Genomic DNA, 24,446 nt, shown 5'->3' with positions numbered 1-24,446 from the left:
AACCTTGTCACTGCAACCAAATGCCCCTGCTTCACTCCACGCTGCTTTGGGTTGGCCTAGAGCAGCACAAGGCAAGGAAGGATGCTATGCCGACATCACAAGGCTTCCAGAGCTTTTCTGCAGTGGCTGAGTGCTCCCCCCTGTCCTTGCACTGCTCCAGGTCAGCTAGGAGAAATGCAAGGAGCAGGAGCTGTTCTCCTGAAGAGGAGAACTGGGAGGGTCTCTATCATAGAAAAACGGACCCCCACCAATCAGGTGATTGGCAGGATGGGGAGTGCATTCTCACAGAGGTGGAACCCTCCTCAGCTGCCTGTGGGTGGTGCTGCTTCTCAGCAGCTGCCAAGTTCCATTTGATGGTCCGCCCCCTTTCCGAGCAAGCGAAAGGACAGGCTGTCAATTTATAGGCTCCCCTAAGGGTGCAAGTTACCCATGGACCAGCCCTCTAGTGACACCCGGCTAAAGAGTTTCCTGTGAAGCTCTCCAGCCACTGGCTGGAGGAATGTCTGTGCAGTCCAGCTCCTCAGCTATTTTTCTACCAGAAGAAATTTCTTCCAGTAGAAATGAATGCCTGTACACAGCTGGTGTCAATGCAGATATAACAGTATACCAACCCCCACCGCTATAGATTACCTGAAATCTTGAGAGACTGCATCATGAGTTTTGGGAAACTTGTATATTCAATAAAACAGCTGGAGAATATATTTTATCTGGAATCAGTAAAGGAAAGAGGACCTGGTACTGCAATTTTTCCATAAGACTTCTCTAAAAATAAATGCAGTATGGCTCAAGACAAATATTTATGACCTATGCCAGCTTAATTCTGCTCTTACTGATGTTAGTAGTAAATCCTCAAGAACATAAATGGAAGCAAAGTTTGGTCAAAGCCAAATGCTTTTGAAAATCATACTCTCAAATGTGTATGCCCACACTGCAGTCACTCCTGCAAAATTCAGCTGAGATACTGAGTAATGCCCTGACAGTTAGTCTGCACTGAGCTGCCATGGCCAGGCCACTACTTGTATTCAGCTATCCAATTTAATACTAACTCTGGTATCTCTACTCTACATCAGTCACAGCCACGATTAACATAGACCATATCCTATCCAGCGGTTCCTAATCTGTGGTACGGGTACCACCAGTGGTACACAGACAACCTGTCAGCGGTATGCATTAACAGATTTATTATAATTACTTTATATGATAAAATTTTGCTGGTGGCACCTAAGTTTGTATCATTTTAAATTGGTGGTGCGCAATCTGTCACAGTTTGGGAACAGCTCTCCTATACAAAAGGCCTAAATCCTAAAGTCCTTGCTTACCCATGAGTAGACTCATGGTTGAGCAGGTTCAACCAGTGAACTTCAACTACTGTGTATAACAAACTGCTAATACTGGAGGGTTTTTTCAAAATTCATAAGAAAGGAGAACTCCATCCTGTTATCTCAGTTACTATGAAAAGTTCAAGCAAGATAAATAATTTCAAGCAGTTTCAACAAGACTTTTAAAAATATACAGTAAGCATTTTCTTCAAGTTACAACGCAAATCTATGTATATCATATTCAATTAGCAGATACAGTTACGTGAAATATTACCTAATATCCAAATATTATTCTTGAATTTCCTGAGGTTCATCTTTTTTCTGAAAATGAACCTACATTATCCTAATCAACGTGCACGTTTCAGTTTGGCTTGATATTTTTCATTCTATAAAGTAACTGGGTCAAATAAGTCAGCTGCACTCGGGCTCTTAGCAGCTATTTAACAAAACTGATTGCCTCACCATAGTAAGCAAGCTATTTGCTCCAATAATTCAGTTGTAGGCAGGTTTTTAAACTAAATCGTCCTAATTGCTATCATTGTGATTTTGACAAATTGCTATGTTTGCCATTATTTAAAGGGAGTAGATTGGAAATTAACTGCTATATTGTAAAAGCCTTATCCGTTTCCACTGGGGGAGGGGGAAATGATAAACAAAACAAAAACCTAAGAAGGAAAGAAAAAGGTACATTCAATAAAAGCATTTTATTTAGTTTGCTGAGTTTTGCATTAATTGAAGAAAAAACTACCAGAATAATATAACTGTGCAACCTACCGTTCTAATCTTACACTATAATCAATTATGCAGCTTTTGAAATACCGTAGTAGGTTTTTCTATATCTGAATTTAAGAGATGCTTTTATATCTGGCGCACCTGCCTTTTCAAAAGGTAAGCCTATGCTTAGAACACTCTCAGACAAAGGCACACTTCACTGGAAATATAACTGGATAAAAACGAAGCTTTAGAAAGTTAAAGCACTGAAGCATCAATCCAAAGCATGCATTGGAAACAGCAGACCATTTACATGCATGAGGGGTATCTACATGCAAAAGACATTGATTTCTATGTTAAAAAATGTAGATATGCTTTCAAGAACCAACACATAAAATGCAGCATTTGCACACACAGAAGTTCAACTGTAAAACAGAACTTATATTACCATGTTTATTAGAAGAACCTTTAAAGCACTTAAATCTGCTTTTTTTCTTCTCTTCCATTAAGTCAGCCAATGTAACCCCTTGGTGTTAAATACATGTAATCCCATCATTTACACAGTAGATGGCAGCAGTCGCAATGCAAAAAAAAAAATATGTCCACATATACAACACAAGCAATGTTAGACAAAACATAAAATGAAATTATCAACAGCATAACTAACCACAGCATAAAGTCATCACATTTTATATGGATTTCTGCATTACCAAATCCTAATCCTTTTGTAGTTTATGGAAGTGTATTCATTTACTTTGAGGGAACCAGGATTTGGTTGATGATAAAAAATAACCCAAGGAACTATCTTAGCAATGTATTTGTTATCTTAATAGTTTGATCTATTCTGTTATTCAGCCAACAGTTAATACTCATTGGTTAACAGTAAAAATCCTTATAGAATAACATGGGCATGATATGAAATATTTAGATAAATGAAAACAGGGAAACAGGTTACATTTTTTTTAAATGCTTAGGTAACACAGGTTGCCTGACAATTTTATAAATTTTGCACAAAATCTATTTCTGCAGTTATTGCAGGAAAGTTTGGCCATTAAGCAAGGTTCAGTGCTCTGATAAACTTGAGGATCATAGGAAAGTAGGGTTGGTAGGGACCCCATGATCAGGGATCCTGGTTTTCTCTTAATTAAAAAAATCCCCAATTTTTGGTTAAAAAAATGTAACCCAAATGTAATCTACATTGTTCCATGATTAAAATGAAAAAAAACCCAACTAATGTAGATAGAGGTGTTTCATTTTAATCACAAAAAAGTAGATTTGGGGTTACATTTTTTAAACCAAAAATTGGAGATTTTTTTTTTAAATCAGAAAAAAACAGGATCCCCACTCATGATGTCATCTAGTTCGGCCTCTATTCAAGGCAGGATCATTCCTGACTAAATCATCCTAGTCATGTCTAACCTGTTGCCAGGTATGGAGTTTCCACAATATCTCTAGGAAGCACCTTCCAACTTTGTAAATACGAACAACATTCTAATATTATAAAAGCCTTAGTCTGTCTGTCTGCCCGTAACACTTTATTTGCACTCTGATTGGTTGCCTTGGCAGACAGTCACAATGCTTACTGAAACAACCAATCAGAGTGTTCTCCACAGACAGAAGCGCTGCCATGACAGTGGGGACTGAGGGGCTGGAGCAGAGGGGTGAGGACAGTGGTGCTGGCCTCGCTACCCCCGCACCCCTCAGTCCCTGCCGTCATGGCTGAGCCATCCCCTCTCCCCAGCCCTGCTCCTTGGAGGCAGAGGGAGAAGGAGGGGGTGGGAAAATGGACCCAGACCTGACATGGTGGGGGGAGGGGAGAGCAGGGGGAATGGGGCCAGACAAGAAGCAGGGGTGGAGCTGGAGGCAGGGCTCAGTCCCTGCTTGCCCCTCCCCCCCCGATGGAGGGAACTGAAGGATCAGAATGGGTGGATGAGGCCAGCAGCGCTGGCTCCTCTGGCCCCTCAGTCCCCACTGTCATGGTGGTGGGGACAGCCTGGGACAGTGGAGCACTGCTATGATGGCAGGGATGGAGTGGGAGGGCCAAGCCAGCACCACTGGCCTCGCTCCCCCCAGCCCTGATCCTTGGAGGTGGCAGCACAACGCTTGCCTTGTTCCCCAACTCCGGCCTCACCACCGCTGCTGCTGGGCCCTGAGTGGGGAGGGGGAAGTGGTTGGGAGGATGAGGGAAGGGAAGCAGGAAGTGGGGGCACAGTGGCAGTTGTGCCCCATTGCCACCACCACTGGGCCCTGAGAACAGCTCGGAGAGAGGGAAGGGAGCCAGGGGGAAAGGGGGTTCCGCATGGCCGGACATACATTGGCAGGAGCACAGGGTGCCCTCTCCCATGCCTGGGAGGTGGTGACGCTGCAGGGTGAAGCAGTTGGGGGGGGCCCATGGGGTCAGAGGCAGAGCAGTGGCAGCTCCATCCCTGCCTGTCCCCCTCTCCCCCGGTCATTGTTGATGGGCAATTGGCTAGTCCCACAATAAAAATTGTCATGAACGGAGCCAGCAGCTCTAAAATGAGTTTTTGCTTGAAAACCAGTTCTAGAAATTAGCCACTTGTATATCTGTATAACAGACAGCCCTGGGCTCTCACGTACTTTAAGATAAAGGCAGCCCAGCCAGGGAGCACTGCAGGGCAGGCAGGGTGCAGCACCTGCCAGTTGCCAGGGCAACAGGGCAAAATGAGGCAGTGAGCAAATACCTGCAAGCATTCAGCTGACCAGATGTACGCAGGGTCCTGAGAGCATATAAACCCAATGTTGGGGCTGACAGGGGCTTCTCTCCCTGGCTGTGACAGGGGAAGAAGCTCCTGTTCAGGGATGCTGGGCCTAGTGTTTTGCTGCCTACAGGAACAGGGAATTTCAGGGAACTTGTGAGGTACCCTGGCAGAGAGGCATGCTATACTCAGGGTAAAGGTTTGCCCTCATAAAGGGGCACAGGATTGCTTCCTTTGTTGTTGTTTATGTTACAACCCAGGGGCTTATGATTTACATTACTGTTTTGACTGGTGGTTTGGGATGAGGCTGGAAGAGGAGGTAAGGGAGGCCTCATTAGTGCCCAGGGAGCACTTGAGTGCCGTGAGCCCAGCCAGGGGCAGGGTCAAGCAGTTATTGAGCCCAGAGTGGGTAGAGAGAGAGGGTGCAGCCACACAGGAACAAATGGAGCTAGAGCCTCAAAGCCAGGTCCAATTCAGTGGGGCCCAGGCTAGAAGGCCTAGCCAAAGTAAAGGGGCAGAGGCCAAGAAAGCCAAAGCCTCACAGAGGGAACAATGTTACCATAATGCCTGAGAGGCATGGGACATGGTAAAGGGGAGGATTTGGAGCCACACAATTAACCCATAAGCTTTGGGTGTCCTGCCAGGGGACTGAGACCACAGAGGCCTAGCTAGGAAACTGAGACCAGTGAGCACTAGTAGAGTGCGGGGGCCCTAGTGGAGGTTCAATGGAAGCAGAGCTATGCAAAGGTCTGTGGGCAGACTTCCTATTTTATTTCCAACATGGTGTGGCAGGAAAGACAGGAGGGTGCCCTAGAGGTGGATTGGGGCATGGCTGTAGAGCCACCAGTGGGCATCACGGCCATCCCTGGAACCCCAACATGTTACAATCTGGAAGGTGAATCTAGACCAAATTTTTCTCTTAAGACTTTAAAGCTTTTTCCTAGACACTCACTACTGTGGTGCCAGTTATTTAAAGTTCACTCTGCACCTAACTTAGAAGTTCAACACCATGATGGGCACAAGTGCTGCTTCTTTCACTGAATGTGTCTATTGGATAGGTAACTAGAGATCCTTCCCTACAAAAAATATACCACAACACTTTGAATTAAAGAGCCATTTTTCAGGCTTCCATTTTTCATTTATATATGGTCACATTTCATCCTAAAAAGGTAGCTTCACTCTTCATATATAAAAGCACATACTCAAATCCAGTAGAACTTTAGGAGATTGTCTGTTCAGCAGAAATTTCCACTCAGAAAACATGTATAGGCTTCTTCAATGCCAAGACAACACTGGGTGATCATTAGCTTATTGCAAAACAAAAATGTGTGTGCTTGTGGAATGCATGTTATAAAACCTTTATGAGCCAGCTGAATCAAAATCTATTTTCACTATACAACTGAAAAGTGAGACTACAATGTAAAGACTGTCCTAAATACGTACTTATGCCCTGTTTGTTTTGTGGTACAAAACAAGTTCAAAGTATTTGGCAACCATAGCATCACCCAGATTTCACCCACAACTGAAAACCTACTTCACTGATGCTTTCACATCCTAATTTTTTATCTGTTTTTTTAAATTCATGTGAACAAAGCCAATGGCTCATCTGCAGGCCAAGATGAAACCAGAGAAGTACTGGGTAGACTTTCCAAAAGTGTCAAAGTGATTCACAGGAGTTTAAGTCCAATTTACAAAAATAACCTAGGCAGCAAGGAGCCTAATTAACACTGAAGTCCCACAGCCCTTCCCAACCTGTGTGTGCACCAGGTGTTTAAGCCAGTTTTATCTGGCAGTGGCAGCAACACTCATTTGAGAACCAATAAGATAAGGCAGTACAACAGTGATTCCCAACCAGGGTGCTGCTAAATTTAGAAAAGCCCTAACTTTAAATAGGTTGAGAACCACTGGTACAGAAGCTAAACATGTCCGTAGGAGATGTCAGTTCAACAACAATACAGTACCAATGGATTTTCAATAAGCTGTTAAAGCATACAGGTCCACTGTACTCTTCATGTTATTAAAATCTAATTGAAGTCTACTGGAATACTACTTACTTCCTTAGAGCCCTGTGATGACTGGGTCATTAACGTATAGAGTTTTTAAGACGCAACATGGTCCATGCTCAATGTTATATTTTCGCACTGTCTGAAGTAGTGCTCTCCTGTCATTTCTCACATATTTCTCGTTATAACTTTGGTTTTAGCATCAAATAAAATAGCCACCATGATCTGAATTTTAATTTCAAACTCCTGGCTTACCCTACATATTTTCTACCCACATCCTATTTCCTTATCTTATCCTGCAATAAAAATTTAGGGGCAAAACCAGCTGTACCCACTCTAGGCATTTTTCACCTGCAACGGGGACTTAGGCCACAGTACGTCATTCAAGTAACATTGTATCTTGCTGCAAGCAATACAGGTTCAGACATTATTGGCCATGAGAACAAAAAGTGTCTAAAACAGCAAAAACAGTAATAATGAATATGCATTGATGTAATACATGGAAACACTGTTCAGAATCTGTTTGTGACAAATTACTCAAGGCCACATTCCAGTACTTCTAGATAGACTGAGTGATATCTAATTTGGCAAATACCTCTCCTTCATTCATTTAGATTATTTCAAGAGAGAAAGCTACTGCTCAACATAAATAAGGATATTGAAAGCTAGCTCTCAGTCTCCAATATTGTGGTTAATGGTACAATATTATGACACCCTGCAAAATACATCCTAACTTTGCATGTCACTCACTTACTCCATCATATATTTTCTAGTAACATTTTAATCACTTCTTTGCATATATAAAGAAGTCTAAAAAAATTCTACCAGACTAGTGTTTTAAATGTCTTTGTCAGATAAACACACTTCAGTTGACAACTACAAACAATGGGCAGTTGATGCTAAGTCATAAATGTAATATATTAATTTCAGATTCTCTGCTGAAACTCTGGTTGGAAGCAGTAGAGGATTATCATGGTAGAAAACTGAAGGTGTTAAACATTCATAATCATGGTTGTCATTAGCACTGTGCCCTGTAATAAGTGAATAATAAGTATCCTACAATATAAGTTTTTAGATTTTGAATGGAATTCCACAAAGATTCCACCACAGGGTAATGCTACTAATAAAGATGACTTCAGCCATGTACAGATCTTCTGTTTCTACGAAGAGAATTGTCACTCTCCCAGTAGAAGCCACAAGTGTACAGACATTCCAGCTTTTTCTCTCAAAGCAAAATTTGTGGTTCTAGGAGAAAAATAGCCTGACTCCAACCAGTTAGAAGTTGCTCCTGGGAGAATGAATGTACACTTTCCCATGGCTTAACTCCTCCCAGGCACCAAGAGGACTGCAGTTGTGGGGAAAAGCTCCCATGCCTTCCAAAGATTCTACCCTGGACTGGAGAAGGTGCAAGGGGGCACCTGCTTCTTCGCCTCCTGTAGACTGGGAGGAAGGAGAAACCAAATGCTTCCTACAGGCTTCTCACACGCTGGAGTCCTCAGTATGTGAAGCAGATGGGAGGCTCTTCCATGCTGCTCCATCTGCTTGGGTCCTGGGCACTGGAGTTCCTGATGCGAGAAGTGGGCAGGGCTTTGCCCTGCAGCTCCAGTCTCCCTGAGATCACGCTTTCCCCAGACGGGATCACCCCAGTCTCAGGAATACACAAGGAGCAAGGGCTGCAGCCTGAATGTTTGTAGTGCTCCCTGTAACAGGGGGAAAGGGCTCCTGTTACTTTAAGAAAAACAAAGAAACAGAGCAAGACCTGCCATCTGGTGCAGACAGCTGAGCAAAAGCCAGCTGCTGGAAAGAAAACAGTTCCGAGGTGACAGGGCTACAAACTGCGACTGGCTATCCTGGAGTCAGCTGCCCTGCAACAAGCCACAAAGGGGCAAACCTCCAGGCAGTCAAATAAGTAAAGACTACAGAGCAGCTGGGGTGGATGCTACAGAGACAAGGAGGCTTATTAGTGGGCAAAGGAGAAATCCTTATGTCTGATTTGTCACCATCAGAAGATCAGATGACAAGAATAGGTGAAGCTCAGAGGAAGATAAGCTCTGCTCTTGAGCCACAGCAGGTAGTCTGGCCCTGACCTCTGAAGGAAGAGGAGCTCCTATGGAGTGGGGTTATTGGAGATAGTACAACAGGCACTCAAGGTACCATAGAGAGCTAGAAGGAGACAGGAAGCGGTAGGAGTAGGATAGGGACCCAGAGTGGGGTTTAAGTATTTTAGTTTGAAGCAGTTTGCTTGTGTGTCTGTTCCTGTTTCTGACTGGAGGCTTGAATTGTGGCTGCAGGGGCAGCAGGAGGCCACAGGTGGGATGCCTGGATGGCGCTCCATGCCATAAGGGGCTCAGGCCAAGATAGAGCCTGCAAGGGTCTGGGACCCAGTGGACTGCATGGGATAAAGTCAAGTGATTTGTAGGCTAGGAGGAAATGTGCAGCCCTGCAAAGGCAAGAGACCTGCTGGGCTGAAACTAAGATAAGGCCAGAGGTCCCGGTGGATGGAAACACTGAGACATGCCAGGCAGGGCATGGCTATGGAAAGGATGAAGGCCACAATTTATACTCCTCAGGCATGATTAGGGCCTTTCAGGCCACAATTAGGGCCCATAGGGCATAGGCAGTGGCAGCTGGAAGGAGAATAATTTTTATTAGTGGCCTGATGGTCCAGTGATGAGTAGAACCAAGGGTCCAGCTAAATAAGTTAAGTCAGACAAGAGGCAGCACTTCCAGGATCACTCCAGCACTCTGGGGCAGCTTCCCAACATAATATAATATTTATATCAAGGCATGGCAGGAGAAACAGCAAGCAGTATGCCAAGGAGCTGGAGCAGGGCAGCCCTAATGTGGCCATCAGGGGGTGCCACAGCCACACTCAGGGGCCAGTCCTGTTGCACTCCTGCTGGAATCACTTATAGTAGCAGAAATCTTCCATTACTAGAAATGATGGCTTGCATGTATCTTTATCAAGCATGGTTAATGACTAGGCAAAAGGAAAGTTGAGTATCAATTTTTTTACTTGCAGAATTCATAAAAATTGTTTTTCTTAACACAACCTAAAACTTTCACATGTAACCCTTTTTTTGTTCTCAGTGCCCTTTAACTTCTGGGTTTTGCAGGTGGGATTTAGAATGTACTGTTTAATGCACACATCCACTGACAATTCCTTTGGCTATGCCAACAAGAGTCTAGATCTGAAATGTCATTGAGTTGCGTACCATCTGTATGGCAACTGTCTTTTTAGGAAACAAAAACAAAACAGAAAAACCTTTTAAAAACAATGGTTTTCTTAAACCTCAGTAGCAGTTGTCAAAATAGCACAGCCCATTATTTCTACAAGGGTAACTCAGGTCACAATATAATGATATGCTTCCAACCTATCATTCATGACAGTAGGTATCTGAATATTAATAAAGATGTGGCTGTTCAACTAATACACATTTTTACACAACCTGAAATTAATGTAGTAATATTTGAGATGCTACATTTTCACTTTCACATAACTCTTTTTCTATGTAGATTAACTGTCTTTCACTAAGTGAAGTATAGAGCAAAGAATACATACTGTTGCGTTTGCCTTCTTCGTCACCCTCCTCATTCTCAGGGTCAATGTCTTCTGCCTGGGTAATCCAGTCTAAATATCCTTTCAGATCCTCTTCAAGCTGCTGTTTTTCACGTAGCTTTTGAAAGTCCCCACGGGCCTTGGCTTTTTCTCTTTCCTTGGAAAATTCTCTATTGAATTCAGATAAAACAGAACAAATATTGATTATGAGGCTGCCTGACATTCTGACCTAGAATTCTACACTGCAGAATAACATACCGATACAGCAAACAAACTACAGAAACTATATGGAAGATTTGACAATTTCTTTCAAAGCAAGACAGTGGTATCCAGAGTTGATATCTAAATTTCTTCCATATTACACTTTATAAAACTGGTGATAGTATTGTTTATAAAAGTCAGAATTATTATGATTTAATTAAAAGTTAAACATTATTCACAATTTCTTCAACTAATACTGCAGGCTTGGGCAATGTCCTCCCAACGACAGTCTGAACCACGCACTTATGAACTTAACTGAGTGTGCTAAGAGAAGACCCTACTTTAAAGACAATTGGGAGATGCTGGCCGACTATACCCAAGGTAAACTTAAGACAAAAAGGATCCCTCTAAAATTAGCTTTGTGTCTAGCTCAAAACTATCTATCTTTACACACTGCTTATGCATTGTAGCACAAATATTCCCTGAGATGCTTTTTCTTTTCCTTAGATTACATGCCAAAGCCAGTGTCTGTGAAGAATGTGAATGTTTTTCCCCTTTGCACTCTTGGATAGCCTCCCTGTACTCACATGATAATCATAGGATATGCTGTACTCATATCAGTGTTATGCCCTTTTACCTGTTGTCCACTTCTCAGGACAAATAATTTAGTTTGACTCTGTCTTTGATTCAGTTCATCCCCTCATTCGTCAAACTGTTTTAAATAAACCCTGACTTCAGCTGTACATGCCTTACTATGCTGCCTTTCAGGAGCAGTACTTGATTTTACTGAATCAGTTCTTGATTTTAGCAGTACTGGAGCAGTACTTGATTTCAGATGCAGTACTTGAGTTTGCTGCACTAGGTCTTTAACACTAGGTCTACAGAGGTTATCAAGGCACTCAGGGCAATACAGTGTATAAGCCTCATGTCTTCCTTTACTGGGTATTGAAACATATTTTGATTTGCTTATGTATCAATAGATATAATTGATTGTTCAAAAGCATGCTTTGCAAATGATATGGTACTGTCACTACAAGACTCATTAAAGGATGTGCCTTGTAGTAAATCTATTGTTGGGCTTAATTTTGCCCTCAGATAGCCAGGCAATTTGTCAAGTGATGTCAACAAGAATGGTGCCTTTCTTTCTGAAAAAGAAATGTCTCTCATTTGGAAACTAAAGTTTATTCCAGTGGAAATTTTCTAATCAGGTTCTCAATGAACAAAAAAGATTAACAAAGAAGTTAGGTTCTAGGAAGCTAAGAAATAACTATGCCAAATAGGCAGCCCACATATGGAAAGATGGGTATTCCAGATGAAGAAGCCCATCCTTCACCTTTCATTTTCATGAAATGCCCTTACATCTTGGGGAATGAGTGAATGAGTTTTCAGTTTGGTCATTCACTAAAACATTAATACAGCTTTATATTAGAAGTGAAATAAAATTGAGTAAAATGTTCCTATGCAGACCAGATGTCTGTACTTCAGCTGTGCTTGTAATCTAATTTCTAAAATCCAATAGTGGTTATTACCTTGCACAGAAGATGAAAAAATAGACATCCCTAGCAATACAACAATTGCAAAAGAAACTGCCAACAATTCTACACTGGGCGATTCTTTTCATTTCCTTCTTTCAACATTTTCTTGTGATTTGTATATTTTCAGCATGAGAGATGAAGAGCAGTGGCTACTAGTTGAAAAGATTATGAGCAAGTACTTTACACATTTCTTCACAGTGATCACAGAAGTATAGAAAATTATGGTTGGAAGGAACCCAGGAGGTCATCTAGTCCAACCCCACACTCAAAGCCGGACCATCCCCAACTAGATCATCCCACCCAAGGTTTTGTGTAGCCGGTCTTAAAAATTCTGAAGGTTGGAGATTCCACAAACTCTTTGGGTTACCTGTTCCAGCGCCTTACTACCCTCCTAATGAGAGTTTTCCCTCATATCTAACCTAAACTTCCCTTGCTGCAACTTGAAACCATGGCTCCTTGTTCTATCATCTGCCACCACTGCGAACAGTCTAGCTCCAACCTTCAGGTAGTTGAAGGCTGCTATCAAATAACAGAATAATAGAAAATTAGGTTTGGAAGAGACCTCAGGAGGTCATCTAGTCTGACCTCCTGCTCAAAGCAAGACCATCCCCAACTAGATCATCCCAGCCAAAGTTTTGTCTAGCAGTGTTTTGAAAACTTCCAAGGATGGAGCTTCTACCACCTCTCTGGATAACCTGTTTCAGTGTTTTACTAAATCCCCCCTCTATCTTCTCTTCTCCAGACTAAAGAAACCCACTTATCTCAGTTTCTCCTCCACAAGGCATGTGCCCCATCCCCCTAACCATTTTCACTGGCCTTCTCCAATTTGTCCACATCCTTTCTGTAGTGGGGGGGGCTCAAAACTGGACCCATGACTCCAGATCTAGCCTCACCAGTGCTGAATAGAGGGAAATAATCACTTCCCTTGTTCTGCTGGCAATGCTCCTACTAATGCAGCCCATTATGCTGTTAGCCTTCTTCACATATTCAGCTTACTGTGTCCACTGCAACCACCAGGTCCTTTTCTGCAGCACTGCTGTTTAGCCAGTCAGTCCCTGGTGTGTACTGGTGCATGGGGTTGTTCCGTCCTAAGTGCAAGACTTGCACTTGTCCTTGTTGAACATCATGAGATTTATTTTGGCCCAATTCTCTAATTTATCAAGGTCTCTCTGAATCCCAGCCCCACCACATATCTATTACTTCCCCCTGCTTGATGTCATCTGCAAACTTATTGAGGGTGCATTCCATCCCATCCTCCAGATTGTTAATGAAATTATTGAACAAAACAGGCCCCACGACCAACTTCTGGGGTAGTCCACTTGATGCTAGCAGCCTGCCAAACATCAATGATCCAGCAGCTTTCTATCCACCTTCCAGTCCATTCATCCAACCTATAGTTCTTAGCTTGCTTGCAAGAATGTTGTGGGAGACCGTATCAAAAGCCTTGCTGAAGTCAAGACATCCACTGCCTTCCCTGCATCCATAGACCCAGTCATCTCTTCATACAAGCCAATCAAGTTGGTCAGGCATGATTTGCCCTTGGTGAATCCATGCTGACTGGTTTTCCCAACTATCGGCACTGGATTTACGACCCAGATATCTTGTTCCAGGCAGATCCAAACCCTCAGACCAACCACAACCTCTCCATTCAATAATAGGCACATTTTATTGATACACAGTGATAGCAGATAAGAATAATGTAAACAATTCTATATCTGTATCTAAAGCTGTTACAGGGGAAAGGTATGTCTGGCCAGTACACAAGCTTCACCCTGAGGTTCTCTCTTGAATGTCAGGTGTCCGCAGCCTGGAGGTCAAGGGCTGAGCCCCACCCCAGTATGATCATTTCATAGATTCATAGATTCATAGATGTTAGGGTCGGAAGGGACCTCAATAGATCATCGAGTCCGACCCCCTGCATAAGCAGGAAAGAGTGCTGGGCCTACATTACCCCAGCTAGATACACATCCAACCTTCTCTTGAATACCCCCAGGGTAGGGGAGAGCACCACCTCCCTTGGGAGCCCGTTCCAGAGCTTGGCCACTCGAACTGTGAAGAAGTTCCTCCTAATATCTAATCTAAATCTGCTCTCCTCCAGCTTGTGGCCATTATTTCTTGTAACCCCCGGGGGCGCCTTGGTGAATAAATACTCACCAATTCCCTTCTGTGCCCCCCTGACGAACTTATAGGCAGCCACCAGGTCGCCTCTCAACCTTCTCTTGCGGAGGCTGAAAAGGTCCAGTTTCTCTAATCTCTCCTCATAGGGCTTGGCCTGCAGGCCCTTAACCATACGAGTGGCCCTTCTCTGGACCCTCTCCAGGTTATCCGCATCTTTCTTGAAGTGCGGCGCCCAGAATTGCACGCAGTACTCCAGCTGCGGTCTGACCAGCACCCGATAGAGGGGAAGTATCACCTCCTTGGACTTATTTGTCATGCATCTGCTGATGCACGATAAAGTGCCATTGGCTTTTCTGATGGTTTCGTCACACTGCTGACTCATGTTCATCTTGGAGTCTACTAGGACTCCAAGATCCCTTTCCACTTCCGTGCCACCCAGCAGGTCATTTCCTAGGCTGTAGGTGTGCTGGACATTTTTCCTCCCTAGATGCAGCACTTTGCATTTCTCCTTGTTGAACTGCATTCTGTTGTTTTCTGCCCACTTGTCTAACCTGTCCAGGTCTGCTTGCAGCTGTTCCCTGCCCTCCGGCGTGTCCACTTCGCCCCATAGCTTAGTGTCATCTGCAAACTTGGACAGAGTACATTTCACCCCCTCGTCCAAGTCGCTGATGAAGACATTAAAGAGTATCGGTCCAAGCACCGAGCCCTGCGGGACCCCACTGCCCACACTCTTCCAGGTCGAAACCGACCCATCCACCACAACTCTCTGGGTGCGACCCTCCAGCCAATTCTCCACCCACCGGACTGTGCAGTCATCCAAGTCACAGCCCCTTAACTTGTTCACCAGTATGGGGTGGGATACCGTGTCAAAGGCCTTCCTGAAGTCCAAGTATACGACATCCACCCCTCCTCCTGCGTCGAGGCGTTTTGTGACCTGGTCATAAAAAGAGACTAGATTGGTCAGGCACGATCTACCTGCCACGAACCCGTGCTGGTTTCCCCTCAGCATAATTTGTCCTGCCAGGCTCTCACAAATGTGAGCCTTGATGATTTTCTCAAAGATTTTGCCAAGGATGGAGGTGAGACTGACTGGCCTATAGTTACCCGGGTCCTCCTTCCTCCCCTTCTTGAAAATGGGAACCACATTGGCCCTTTTCCAGTCCTCCGGGACTTGACCCGTGTGCCATGAGCGTTCAAATATTCCCGCCAGTGGCTCTGCAATGATGTCGGCCAGTGCCTTCAGTACCCTCGGATGGAGCTCATCCGGGCCTGCCGACTTAAAGGCATCCAGTTCCTCCAAGTGACCCTGCACCACCTCAGGGTCCACGCATGGAAGTCTGGTGCCTTGCTGCTGCCTCCCTACACTCCCAGTGAGAGACTTGTCATGCCTCTCACTTAGGAACACTGAGGCGAAGAACTCGTTGAGGAGTTCAGCCTTGTCCCCTCTGTCCGTCACCAATTGTTTCTGCCCATTTAGCAGGGGTCCTATTCCTCCCTGGGCCTTCCTTTTACTCCCTATATATCTAAAAAACAATTTCTTATTGTCTTTTACTTGGGTTGCCATCCTCAGCTCCATGGTAGCTTTGGCCTGTCTAGCTGCCTCCCTACAAGCACGAGCAGAAGAGGTATATTCCTCTTTGGTGATCTCTCCCTGTTTCCACTTTTTATGTGCTCCCCTTTTGGCCCTTAGTCTCCCCAGGATTTCTCTGGTCAGCCAGGGAAGCCTCCTGGCCCCTTTCCCTCTTTTACCTCGCACGGGGATCGTCTCGCTTTGTGCGAGAAGGATAGCTTCCTTAAGGCACAGCCACCCTTCTTGGGCTCCCATCGTTTCAAAACTACTACTCTGCAGTGCATCCTTCACTAATCGCCTGAGTTTGCTGAAATCAGCTTTCCTAAAGTCCAGCACGTTCACCCTACTGGTTACCTTACCCACTCGACGCCTTATGTTGAATTGTACTTTTAGGTGATCACTGTCCCCCAGACGGCTACCGATCTGTAGGTCCCCTACTATGTCATCCCCCGTTGCCAATACCAGATCCAGTAAGGCATTCCCCCTAGTGGGACCATGTACCTCCTGCGTCAGGTGGAGGTCCTGTACACAGGTTAGAAACCTGCGTGAGCGGTGGGACTTTGCTGTCTGTGTCTCCCAGCAGATGTCCGGGTAGTTTAGGTCCCCCATGACCACCGCCTCTTTAGCTTTTATGGTCTCTGAGAGTTGCCTCAGGAGCCCCAAATCTATTTCTTCCGCTTGATGTGGGGGTCTGTAGCAGACCCCTACCACCAAATCCTTTTCTCCTTGCCCCCCATGTAGCCTAACCCACAGTCCTTCTACTTCCTCATCCTTTGATTCTGTCTTGATGAGGGTTGATGTATATTGCTCCTTAACATAGAGCGCAACCCCTCCCCCCCTTTTCCCCACTCTGTCCTTTCTGTACATTATAGTTGAATTTTTCCAATCATCCAGCACCTCCCCAGATTGCCATGAGTTTGATCTTCAAAGGCACTTCAGCCTTCATATTAGCCCAATCCTTAGGCTTTGAAACAGTTTTGCAACTGTATTATTTGACAATGTCATGAAATGAATAAATGCCTCTTTCTTTTGGGATTCACACGAAGATCTGAATCCAAGTTAGTGCATTCATACACTGACAGCCCTGTTCTTAGGTCCAAATTCAGTCCTTGATCAGACAAAATTTTCATTGATTTCATTAGCAAAGCAAGAACTTCATGTTTCTGACCCAATAGATCAGAAAGGAAACCTATGAGTGTCAAACTAAACTATCATATATTTAGGGCAAGAATCTTAGCCCTAAACTGGGCTAATATATTGAAACAAATAATTTATTTAACAAATTTCAAATCTTTTTCTCTTTGTGCTCAGACCGATTTTCTCAAATGTACATTTTAGAAATGTATATCATAGAGTTTTTCTCAGACTGTAAATCATTCAAGAGTTGTTCACTGCAAGTATTCAAAACCCAAACCATTGTGCTGAGACACACTTGTTAGCTGGCATATTTCTATGCATCCATTGGAGGAATTCAAGTCTTAGATCTGACTACTGACAATTTCAAATTCTACATTTTCTTTCCCAAAATATTATACAAACTTGCTTGAAATTGGCTGTCTGAATCACTGCTGCTCTGAAAAAAATGTATTTGCTAGGATACTGGTTGAAAGCAAACACAAGATAGGAGTGATAAGTCTACATAAATACTACCTGAAAAACTTTAAAAGTTTTTTCCCTTCACTGAATTTGCATAGGGCTCAGGAATGCAGGAAATCTCTAGACACTGGGGATTGCAGCTGCTGAAATCCCTAGGTCTTTGGGGGTTTTAAACTGGGCATGGTGCACCCCTGTGGCTGAGAGCCCTGTCAACTGATAGGGCTCCCAGTCACCAGGGAGACCCTGATACACATACAAATTAAAGCTCAATAGCTACCAGCTACACATTTAGTACACATTTTTGAGGTCTAACTTAATACCTGGTTGGAGCTTTTTATTGTGTGATAGCTACTTTGCACATGTGGCTGGTCTCCAGATAACTGCACTATTCACCAATTAATTGTGGAATACCTATAACTTGTAGAAGGGGCCTTAGACATCCAAATACCTATGGGTACCTGTGGACATACCAAGCTGGCCAGAAACCTTCAACTGGGTCTATCCATCCACCCACTCCCTACCACCAGAATGTCTGGTCAGGGTCAGCTGACCCTTCACTCCCTCCCATATAAACCCCTGACTCAGAAGAGGAAGTGTCTGGTCAACAGGGCTCAATTCCAATCCAGGCTGCTTTGATGTTTGACTCGGGAGCCAGGAGCAGGAAGGAGAGGAGGGATCCAGGCACATGTGTGTCCTGCACGCACATGTGCCCCCTTACCTGACCTGAGGTGGAGGCGGACGCAGCAGCAGCAGATCCCACTAAGGTAAGTGGGCAGAGGGACCGGACACAGCTGAGCCGGATCTGGAGGGGAAGCCCCCCGGGTCCCTCTTAGCTGACCCAGTAGGAAGCTGCGCTCCCAAGCCGCACTGCACAAACAGTGCATGCAAACAAAGGGTGGACTACGGGGGACTGTCCCCCCAAGCTAGGGAGCACCCCCCGGGGTTAATCATCAGGGAGCAGGCTCAGGAGGCACCAGATCCCCCCAGTGGGGTAGCATAGGGAGCGGGACCGCAGGCACTTCCAGGAAGACCGGAGCGCCTGATTGGCCGTTGGGGCAGCGGTGGGAAATTCAAACTGCGGCTTTTAAAAGCCACGGTTTGATGTAGCCCCTAGCACTTGGGAGCCAGGAGCAGGGAGGAGAGGAGGGATCCAGGCATACATGTGTCCCGCACACATGTGTGCTCCCTTACCTGACTCAAGGAGGAGGCTGATGCAGCAGCAGCGGAGCCAGCAGCGGGGGCAGCACCAGCTGATCCCCCTAAGGTAAGTGGGTAGAGGGACTGGACACAGCTGAGCCTGATATGGAGGGGAAGCCCCCCGGGTCCCTCTTAGCTGAGCTGGTAGGGAGCTGCGCTCCTGAGCCACGCTGTGCGAACAGAGCGCGCTGACATTTGCATCGGCATTCGCACTGGCGGGCAAGCAGGAAGGGCCAGGAAGGAGACTCCTGCTAGGGCAGGGCAAAGGCACTGCACTAAGCCATAAACAAGCAGCAACTCCTATGATGGTGTCAACATGCAGTGCTGCCAGGGCCTCTGCCCGGGAGGGCGCAGCCTACCCGGGGTTGTCTGAGGCCTCCACCCAGATAGAGCCCGTGGTGGGGGCAGGGATTGGGGACCTCCACATCTGTCCTGCAAGCTCCCGCCTTAGGGCCCTGGAGGCGCAGGTGAGGGAGCTCCAGGAGGTTAGCAGGCTGAGGGGAATCAGGGAGGCGGAAGATGAAAATGACAGCTATTTCCTTTCCCTGCAGGGCCACACACCCAAGAAAGAAGCACTTCGGGAAGCGCCCTCCACTGCAGAGTGGCAGACAGTCACCTCCAGAACCAGGGCTGCTTGCCACACAACAGTACCACTTCCTCCAGTCCAGCTGGAGAAGAGGTACGAGGCCCTGGCAACTCTGGAGGAGAAGGAAGAAGAGGAGGCAACTCCACACTCTCCATGCTCCGAGCAGGCTGAAGGAACTAAGCAGTCCGGAAGGAAAAAGCATCGAGTGATCATCATAGGCGACTCCATCCTGAGAGGTACAAAAGGCCCCATCTGTCGCCAGGACCCCTCGACACGCGAGGTCTACTGCCTACCTGGAGCAAAGATTCAGGACCTGAACGGGATGATCCAGACCATGATCCAGCCCACCGATTACTACCCCATGGACCTAATGTATGTGGGAACTAATGATGCAGCCAGGAGAAACCCTGATCACCTGATGGCAGACTACCACACTCTGGAGGGCATGCTGAAGGAGGTAGGTGCACAGGTGGTTTTATCTTCTGTCCTACCAGTGAACAGATGTAGAAGATGGCATGAGATGTGCATCACAGAGACCAACTGGTGGCTTTGGGAATGATGTCTTGAGGCGAGCTTTGGCTTCCTTGACAACAACCTGCACATCATGACAAAAGACATGCTCGGATGGGATGGGCTCCACCTTTCCCCTAAAGGTAAGTGTGTGTTTTCTTCTAGGTTGGCGGATGTCCTCCGGTGGGCTTTAAACTAGGCTCATTAGGGGAAGGGGTGAGACAAGGGCGGAGGAAGCCTTGGACTGCCAAACCAAGCAACACCCACAAGTACAGCCCAACCTAGACCAATGAGAGGAACATATACACAGGTAAGCAACAGAGACCAGGGCAATGCTGACAGTAGGGGGCCAGTGCACACATCCTCAGGAGGCCTCAAATGCCTCTACACAAATGCTCGCAGTATGGGGAACAAGCAAGAGGAACTTACCCTCCTGCTAGCTGACACCAACCCAGACATAGTGGGGTTCACTGAAACATGGTGGGACCCAACGCATGACTAGGCGGTGAATATCAAGGGCTATAGGCTGTACAGGAGGGACAGAACAGGGAGGAAAGGTGGGGGCGTGGTGCTCCACATTAAGGAGGAATACACATCCTCATCAATTAGCAAAGAATCAGAGGAGGGGCACTCTGAAGTGCTCTGGATTAGAATACAAGGCAGTTGAGGGGAAAGGGACTTCATGGTGGGGGTCTACTACAGACCACCCAACCAAGGGGAAGAGCTAGACCAGGAATTCTTAAGTCAGCTCACAGAGGTAGTTAGGTCAAAGGACGTGGTCATCATGGGGGACCTGAACTTTCCAGACATCTGCTGGGAAGAGCAGTCAGCCAGATCTGACCGCTCACGTAGGTTCTTAGCCAGAATGCAGGACCTCCATCTAACCCAGGAGGTGCACAGCCCCACCAGGGGAGACGCCTTGTTGGACCCAGTGCTGGCCACGGGAGACAACCTGGTGAGGGGCTGCGGGTGCTCGACCACCTGGGCAACAGTGATCATCGCCTGCTGGAATTCACCATCCAGCGCAAGGTGGCAAAGGCCTACAGCAAAGCAGCAGCCCTAGATTTCAGGAGGGCAGGCTTCAGTGAGCTAAGTAGAATAGCTGGCGAAGCACTGAGGACCCGGAGGGGAGGGGAGCCAGGTGTCCAAGAAGAGTAGTTGCTCTTTAAGGAGACGATCCTCCAAGCCCAAAGGAAGGTAATCCCAACATGGATCAAAGGGGGCAGGAGGGGGCAAAAGCCCCCATGGCTCACCAAAAGCATCTGGGAATGTCTCCTAGCTAAAAGGGAGCCACAAACCAAATGGAAGGGAGGGGCCATCACCAGGGGAGGACTATACTGCGGTTGCTCGGGGATGCACGGGGGTAGTCAGGAAGGCCAAGGCGGAGATGGAACTGGGACTAGCTTCCCAGATCAAGGACAACAGGAAATCCTTTTTTAAATAAGCAGAGGGCAAAAAGAAGGTTCCAGGTAACGTGGGGCCCCTGCAAGGGGCTAGGAAATTTGGTCATCACACCAGACAACAAAACTAACCTATTTAATTACTTCTTTGCCTCCATTTTCCTGAGCAGGGACCGGAACAGCCACCCCCCGGGCCCCGCTTAAGCCCCAGGGAAGGCGTATCTAGGCCAAGGGTTAGTGAGGAACTAGTTAGGGAACTTCTGGAGGGACTGGATGTATTCAGACCAGCTGGTCCAGATGATCTCCACCCCCGAGTACTGAGGGAATTAGCTGAGGTCATTGTGGGACCCCTGGCACAGCTTTACGAGCACTCGTGGTGCTCTGGTGTGGTGCCAGAGGACTGGAAGAGGGCCAATATGGTTCCCATCTTCAAAAAGGGGAGGAAGGAGGACCCGGGAAACTATAGGCCAGTTAGTCTTACCTCAATCCTAGGTAAGCTTTTTGAAAGAATTATTCTGGCACATGTCCACAAGGGGCCAGCAGGGGAGATTATGCTTAGGGGCAACCAACATGGGTTCATTAGAGGGAGGTCCTGTCAGACCAACCTGGTGGCCTTCTATGACCAGGTCACCAATTCCTTAGATGCAGGGGTAGCAGTGGACATAGTCTTCCTGAACTTTCAGAAGGCCTTCGCCACTGTCTCTCACCCTGTTCTCATTAAAAAAACTGGGGAACTGTGGTGCCGACACCTACACAGTCAAATGGGTCGCCAACTGGCTGGAGGGTCGCACCCAGAGAGTGGTGGTGGATGGGTCATTTTCGACCTGGAGGGATGTGGGCAGTGGAGTTCCGCAGGGCTCGGTCCTCGGGCCCGCACTGTTCAACGTCTTCATCAGTGACTTGGACAAGGGGGTAAAAAGCACCCTGTTCAAATTTGCTGATGACACTAAGATGTAGGGGGATGTGGGCATGCTAGAAGAAAGGAATAGGCTACAATCAAACCTAGACAGGTTACAGGGGTGGGCGGATGAGAATAGGATGGGATTCGACACCGACAAGTGCAAGGTGATGCATCTGGGGAGGAAGAGCCAGCACCATACATACAGGCTGGGGAACTCCCTTCTCATCAGTGCAGAGGCAGAAAAGGATTTTGGAGTCATCATTGATGCCAAGATGAACATGGGCCGGCAGTGTGGGGAGGCAGTCAGGAAGGCCAACCGCACCTTGTCATGCATCCACAGACGCATCTCAGGCAGGTCCAAAGAGGTGATCCTCCCCCTCTATAGCGACACTGGTCAGGCCGCAGCTGGAGTACTGCGTCCAGTTCTGGGCACCGCACTTCAGGAGGGATGTGGACAACATGGAGAGGGTCCAGAGGAGGGCCACTCACATGATCGGGGGCAGCAGGGCAGGCCCTACAAGGAGCGGCTATGGGATGTAAATCTATTCATCCTCCACAAGAGAAGGCTGAGGGGGGATCTAGTGGCCTGTTACAAACCAGTCAGAGGGGATCAGCAGGCACTGGGGGAGTCCCTGTTCCCCCAAGAACTACCAGGAGTGACTAGGAATAACAGTCACAAGCTGGCAGAGGGTAGATTTAGGCTAGATATCAGGAGGCGCTACTTCACAGTCAGGGCAGCTAGGATCTGGAACCAGCTTCCAAGAGAAGTGATGCAGGCTCCTACCCTGGGGGTGTTTAAGAGGAGGCTAGATGTACACCTTGCTGGGGTCGTTTGACCCCAGTACTCTTTCCTGCCATGGCAGGGGTTCAGACTTGATGATCTGCTCAGGTCCCTTCCAACCCTACTAACTATGAAATTATGTTCCTTATGTCTTGAGCTTCTGCCTGCCCTTTGGTTGATTTCCTGGATACCTGATCCAGCTTGTCTGCTTGATTGCATGGATCCCAATATGCAGGGACCTACCAAGTTCATGATTTCATGAAAATAGCAAATATCATAGGTCCCCCCATTAAAAAGACTGGTCACCACAAAAAAAGTGCAGGGACTATGAAAAAGCAGGAAAACAAGGCGGTGGGGGAGGGGAAGGTAGCTGAAAACTGAGGCAGGAAGCCCTGGTGTCCTGAAGCATGAGGGGAGGGAGGAGGGAATTCTGTGGTGGAATGCAGCAGCACCCCCACCCTGTCTCTGATTGGCTGAGGGGTCCCAGAAGTCCTGCCCCCCTGCCCCCCCCCTGAGATTGACAGATAGCCACCTATCAATCTCTGGGGACGGGTAGGATTTCCACAGCCCCTTAGCCAATCAGAAGTGCAAACTGGGGCGGGGAGCATCATGCTTCACTGTGAAAATAGTGCCGGATGCTGCACCTAGATCATGAAATCCAGAGGAAGTACTCAGGTAAATCCCTACCGATATGACCTGCCCTCTGACCCATGTTATGCCTGACCCTCCAGCATCTCAGCTTGTTCCCAGACTCAGTTCTTCGACTGACCTCCTAGCTTCCTGACCCAGCTCATACCTGGATTCTATTCACTCCTTTTGATCTCACTTGGCCCCCAAACCTGGCCACTCACAACCTGATACAATGATCCAAAGGCCCTGTAGGCCCTAGATTGCCAGCTCCTGAATTAGACTGTTCTATTACCTGGTGTGAATTCTGAGCAACATTGGAGTGGGAGCAATGTAATTAAAAGCAGAATTTAGTTCCACCCAGTAATTTAATTAATATTAATTTGGATAAGTATGATTCAATAAATGTATTGAATGTTAAAAAAATAATGATTTTCTGGAAGGACAGTAGCCAACTCAGTAGCTAGGACACTGCTTCCTAGCTTTGGCCCTTATAAAAGTGGACCGATGAGCTATTTGGCAGAGCGGAGGAAATACCTCCTTCTCAAACCAGAGCTATTATAACAACCCACCTCTTCTGCAGTGGCGGTTTCTATCTCTAAGTTCCTCTTAGGAGGGAAGCTTGTCAGCAGATTTGTGTAATTACAAGTCCAAAAACATAGATTCACCCATTTACTTTATTAAATAGAAAGTAACTGGGATCCTTGTTCCCTGAAGCATAGGATGTCTGGTATCCCCATTTGCTACAAGGCTGCATAAAGGCAGAAGTGTTGCAGGCACATGTGTAAAGCCCCATCTCCTGCAGTCAGGTGATGACCTTGGAATTTTAATTTCCTTCTCAAAAAGATTATTTTTCTAGTCCTCAGCATAAACAGGACCTACCTGATGTAATGCAGACTTATTCCATGTTTTGGGTCCTTTTCCCAAGAGAAACATAGTAATTGTTTAGTTTACTTCTTTTTTTTTTATCTTCAGTCTTCAAAGACTTTCTACTGTTCTGTCCTCCTGCCCTGGCATTAGTGTATCCAGGAGTTTGAGGTCTTCACATGCAATTAACTCCATTTTTGCCTTTCATTCTATGTTGAAGAAACTAAATCAGGAGGTGTTTACTACAG

The 24,446-nt window shown here is 46.4% G+C and overlaps 1 protein-coding gene across 1 annotated transcript in view; it reads right to left on the bottom strand.

Moving 5' to 3' along the window:
* CACNA1D (calcium voltage-gated channel subunit alpha1 D) overlaps positions 1-24,446 on the bottom strand; it is a 432,804-nt gene that overhangs the window by 172,986 nt on the left and 235,372 nt on the right. The window contains exon 9 of the mRNA XM_090022496.1: positions 10,313-10,479. Coding sequence (XP_089878622.1) covers positions 10,313-10,479 — 167 coding nt within the window. The remainder of the gene's footprint in view (positions 1-10,312; positions 10,480-24,446) is intronic.

This window comes from Crocodylus siamensis, chromosome 11 (assembly GCF_052110815.1).
Source record: "Crocodylus siamensis isolate JL-2025a chromosome 11, ASM5211081v1, whole genome shotgun sequence".
NCBI lineage: Eukaryota > Metazoa > Chordata > Crocodylia > Crocodylidae > Crocodylus > Crocodylus siamensis.
The sequence above is the reverse complement of the archived record's forward strand: the minus strand, read 5'-3'. Positions and strand labels throughout refer to the sequence as shown.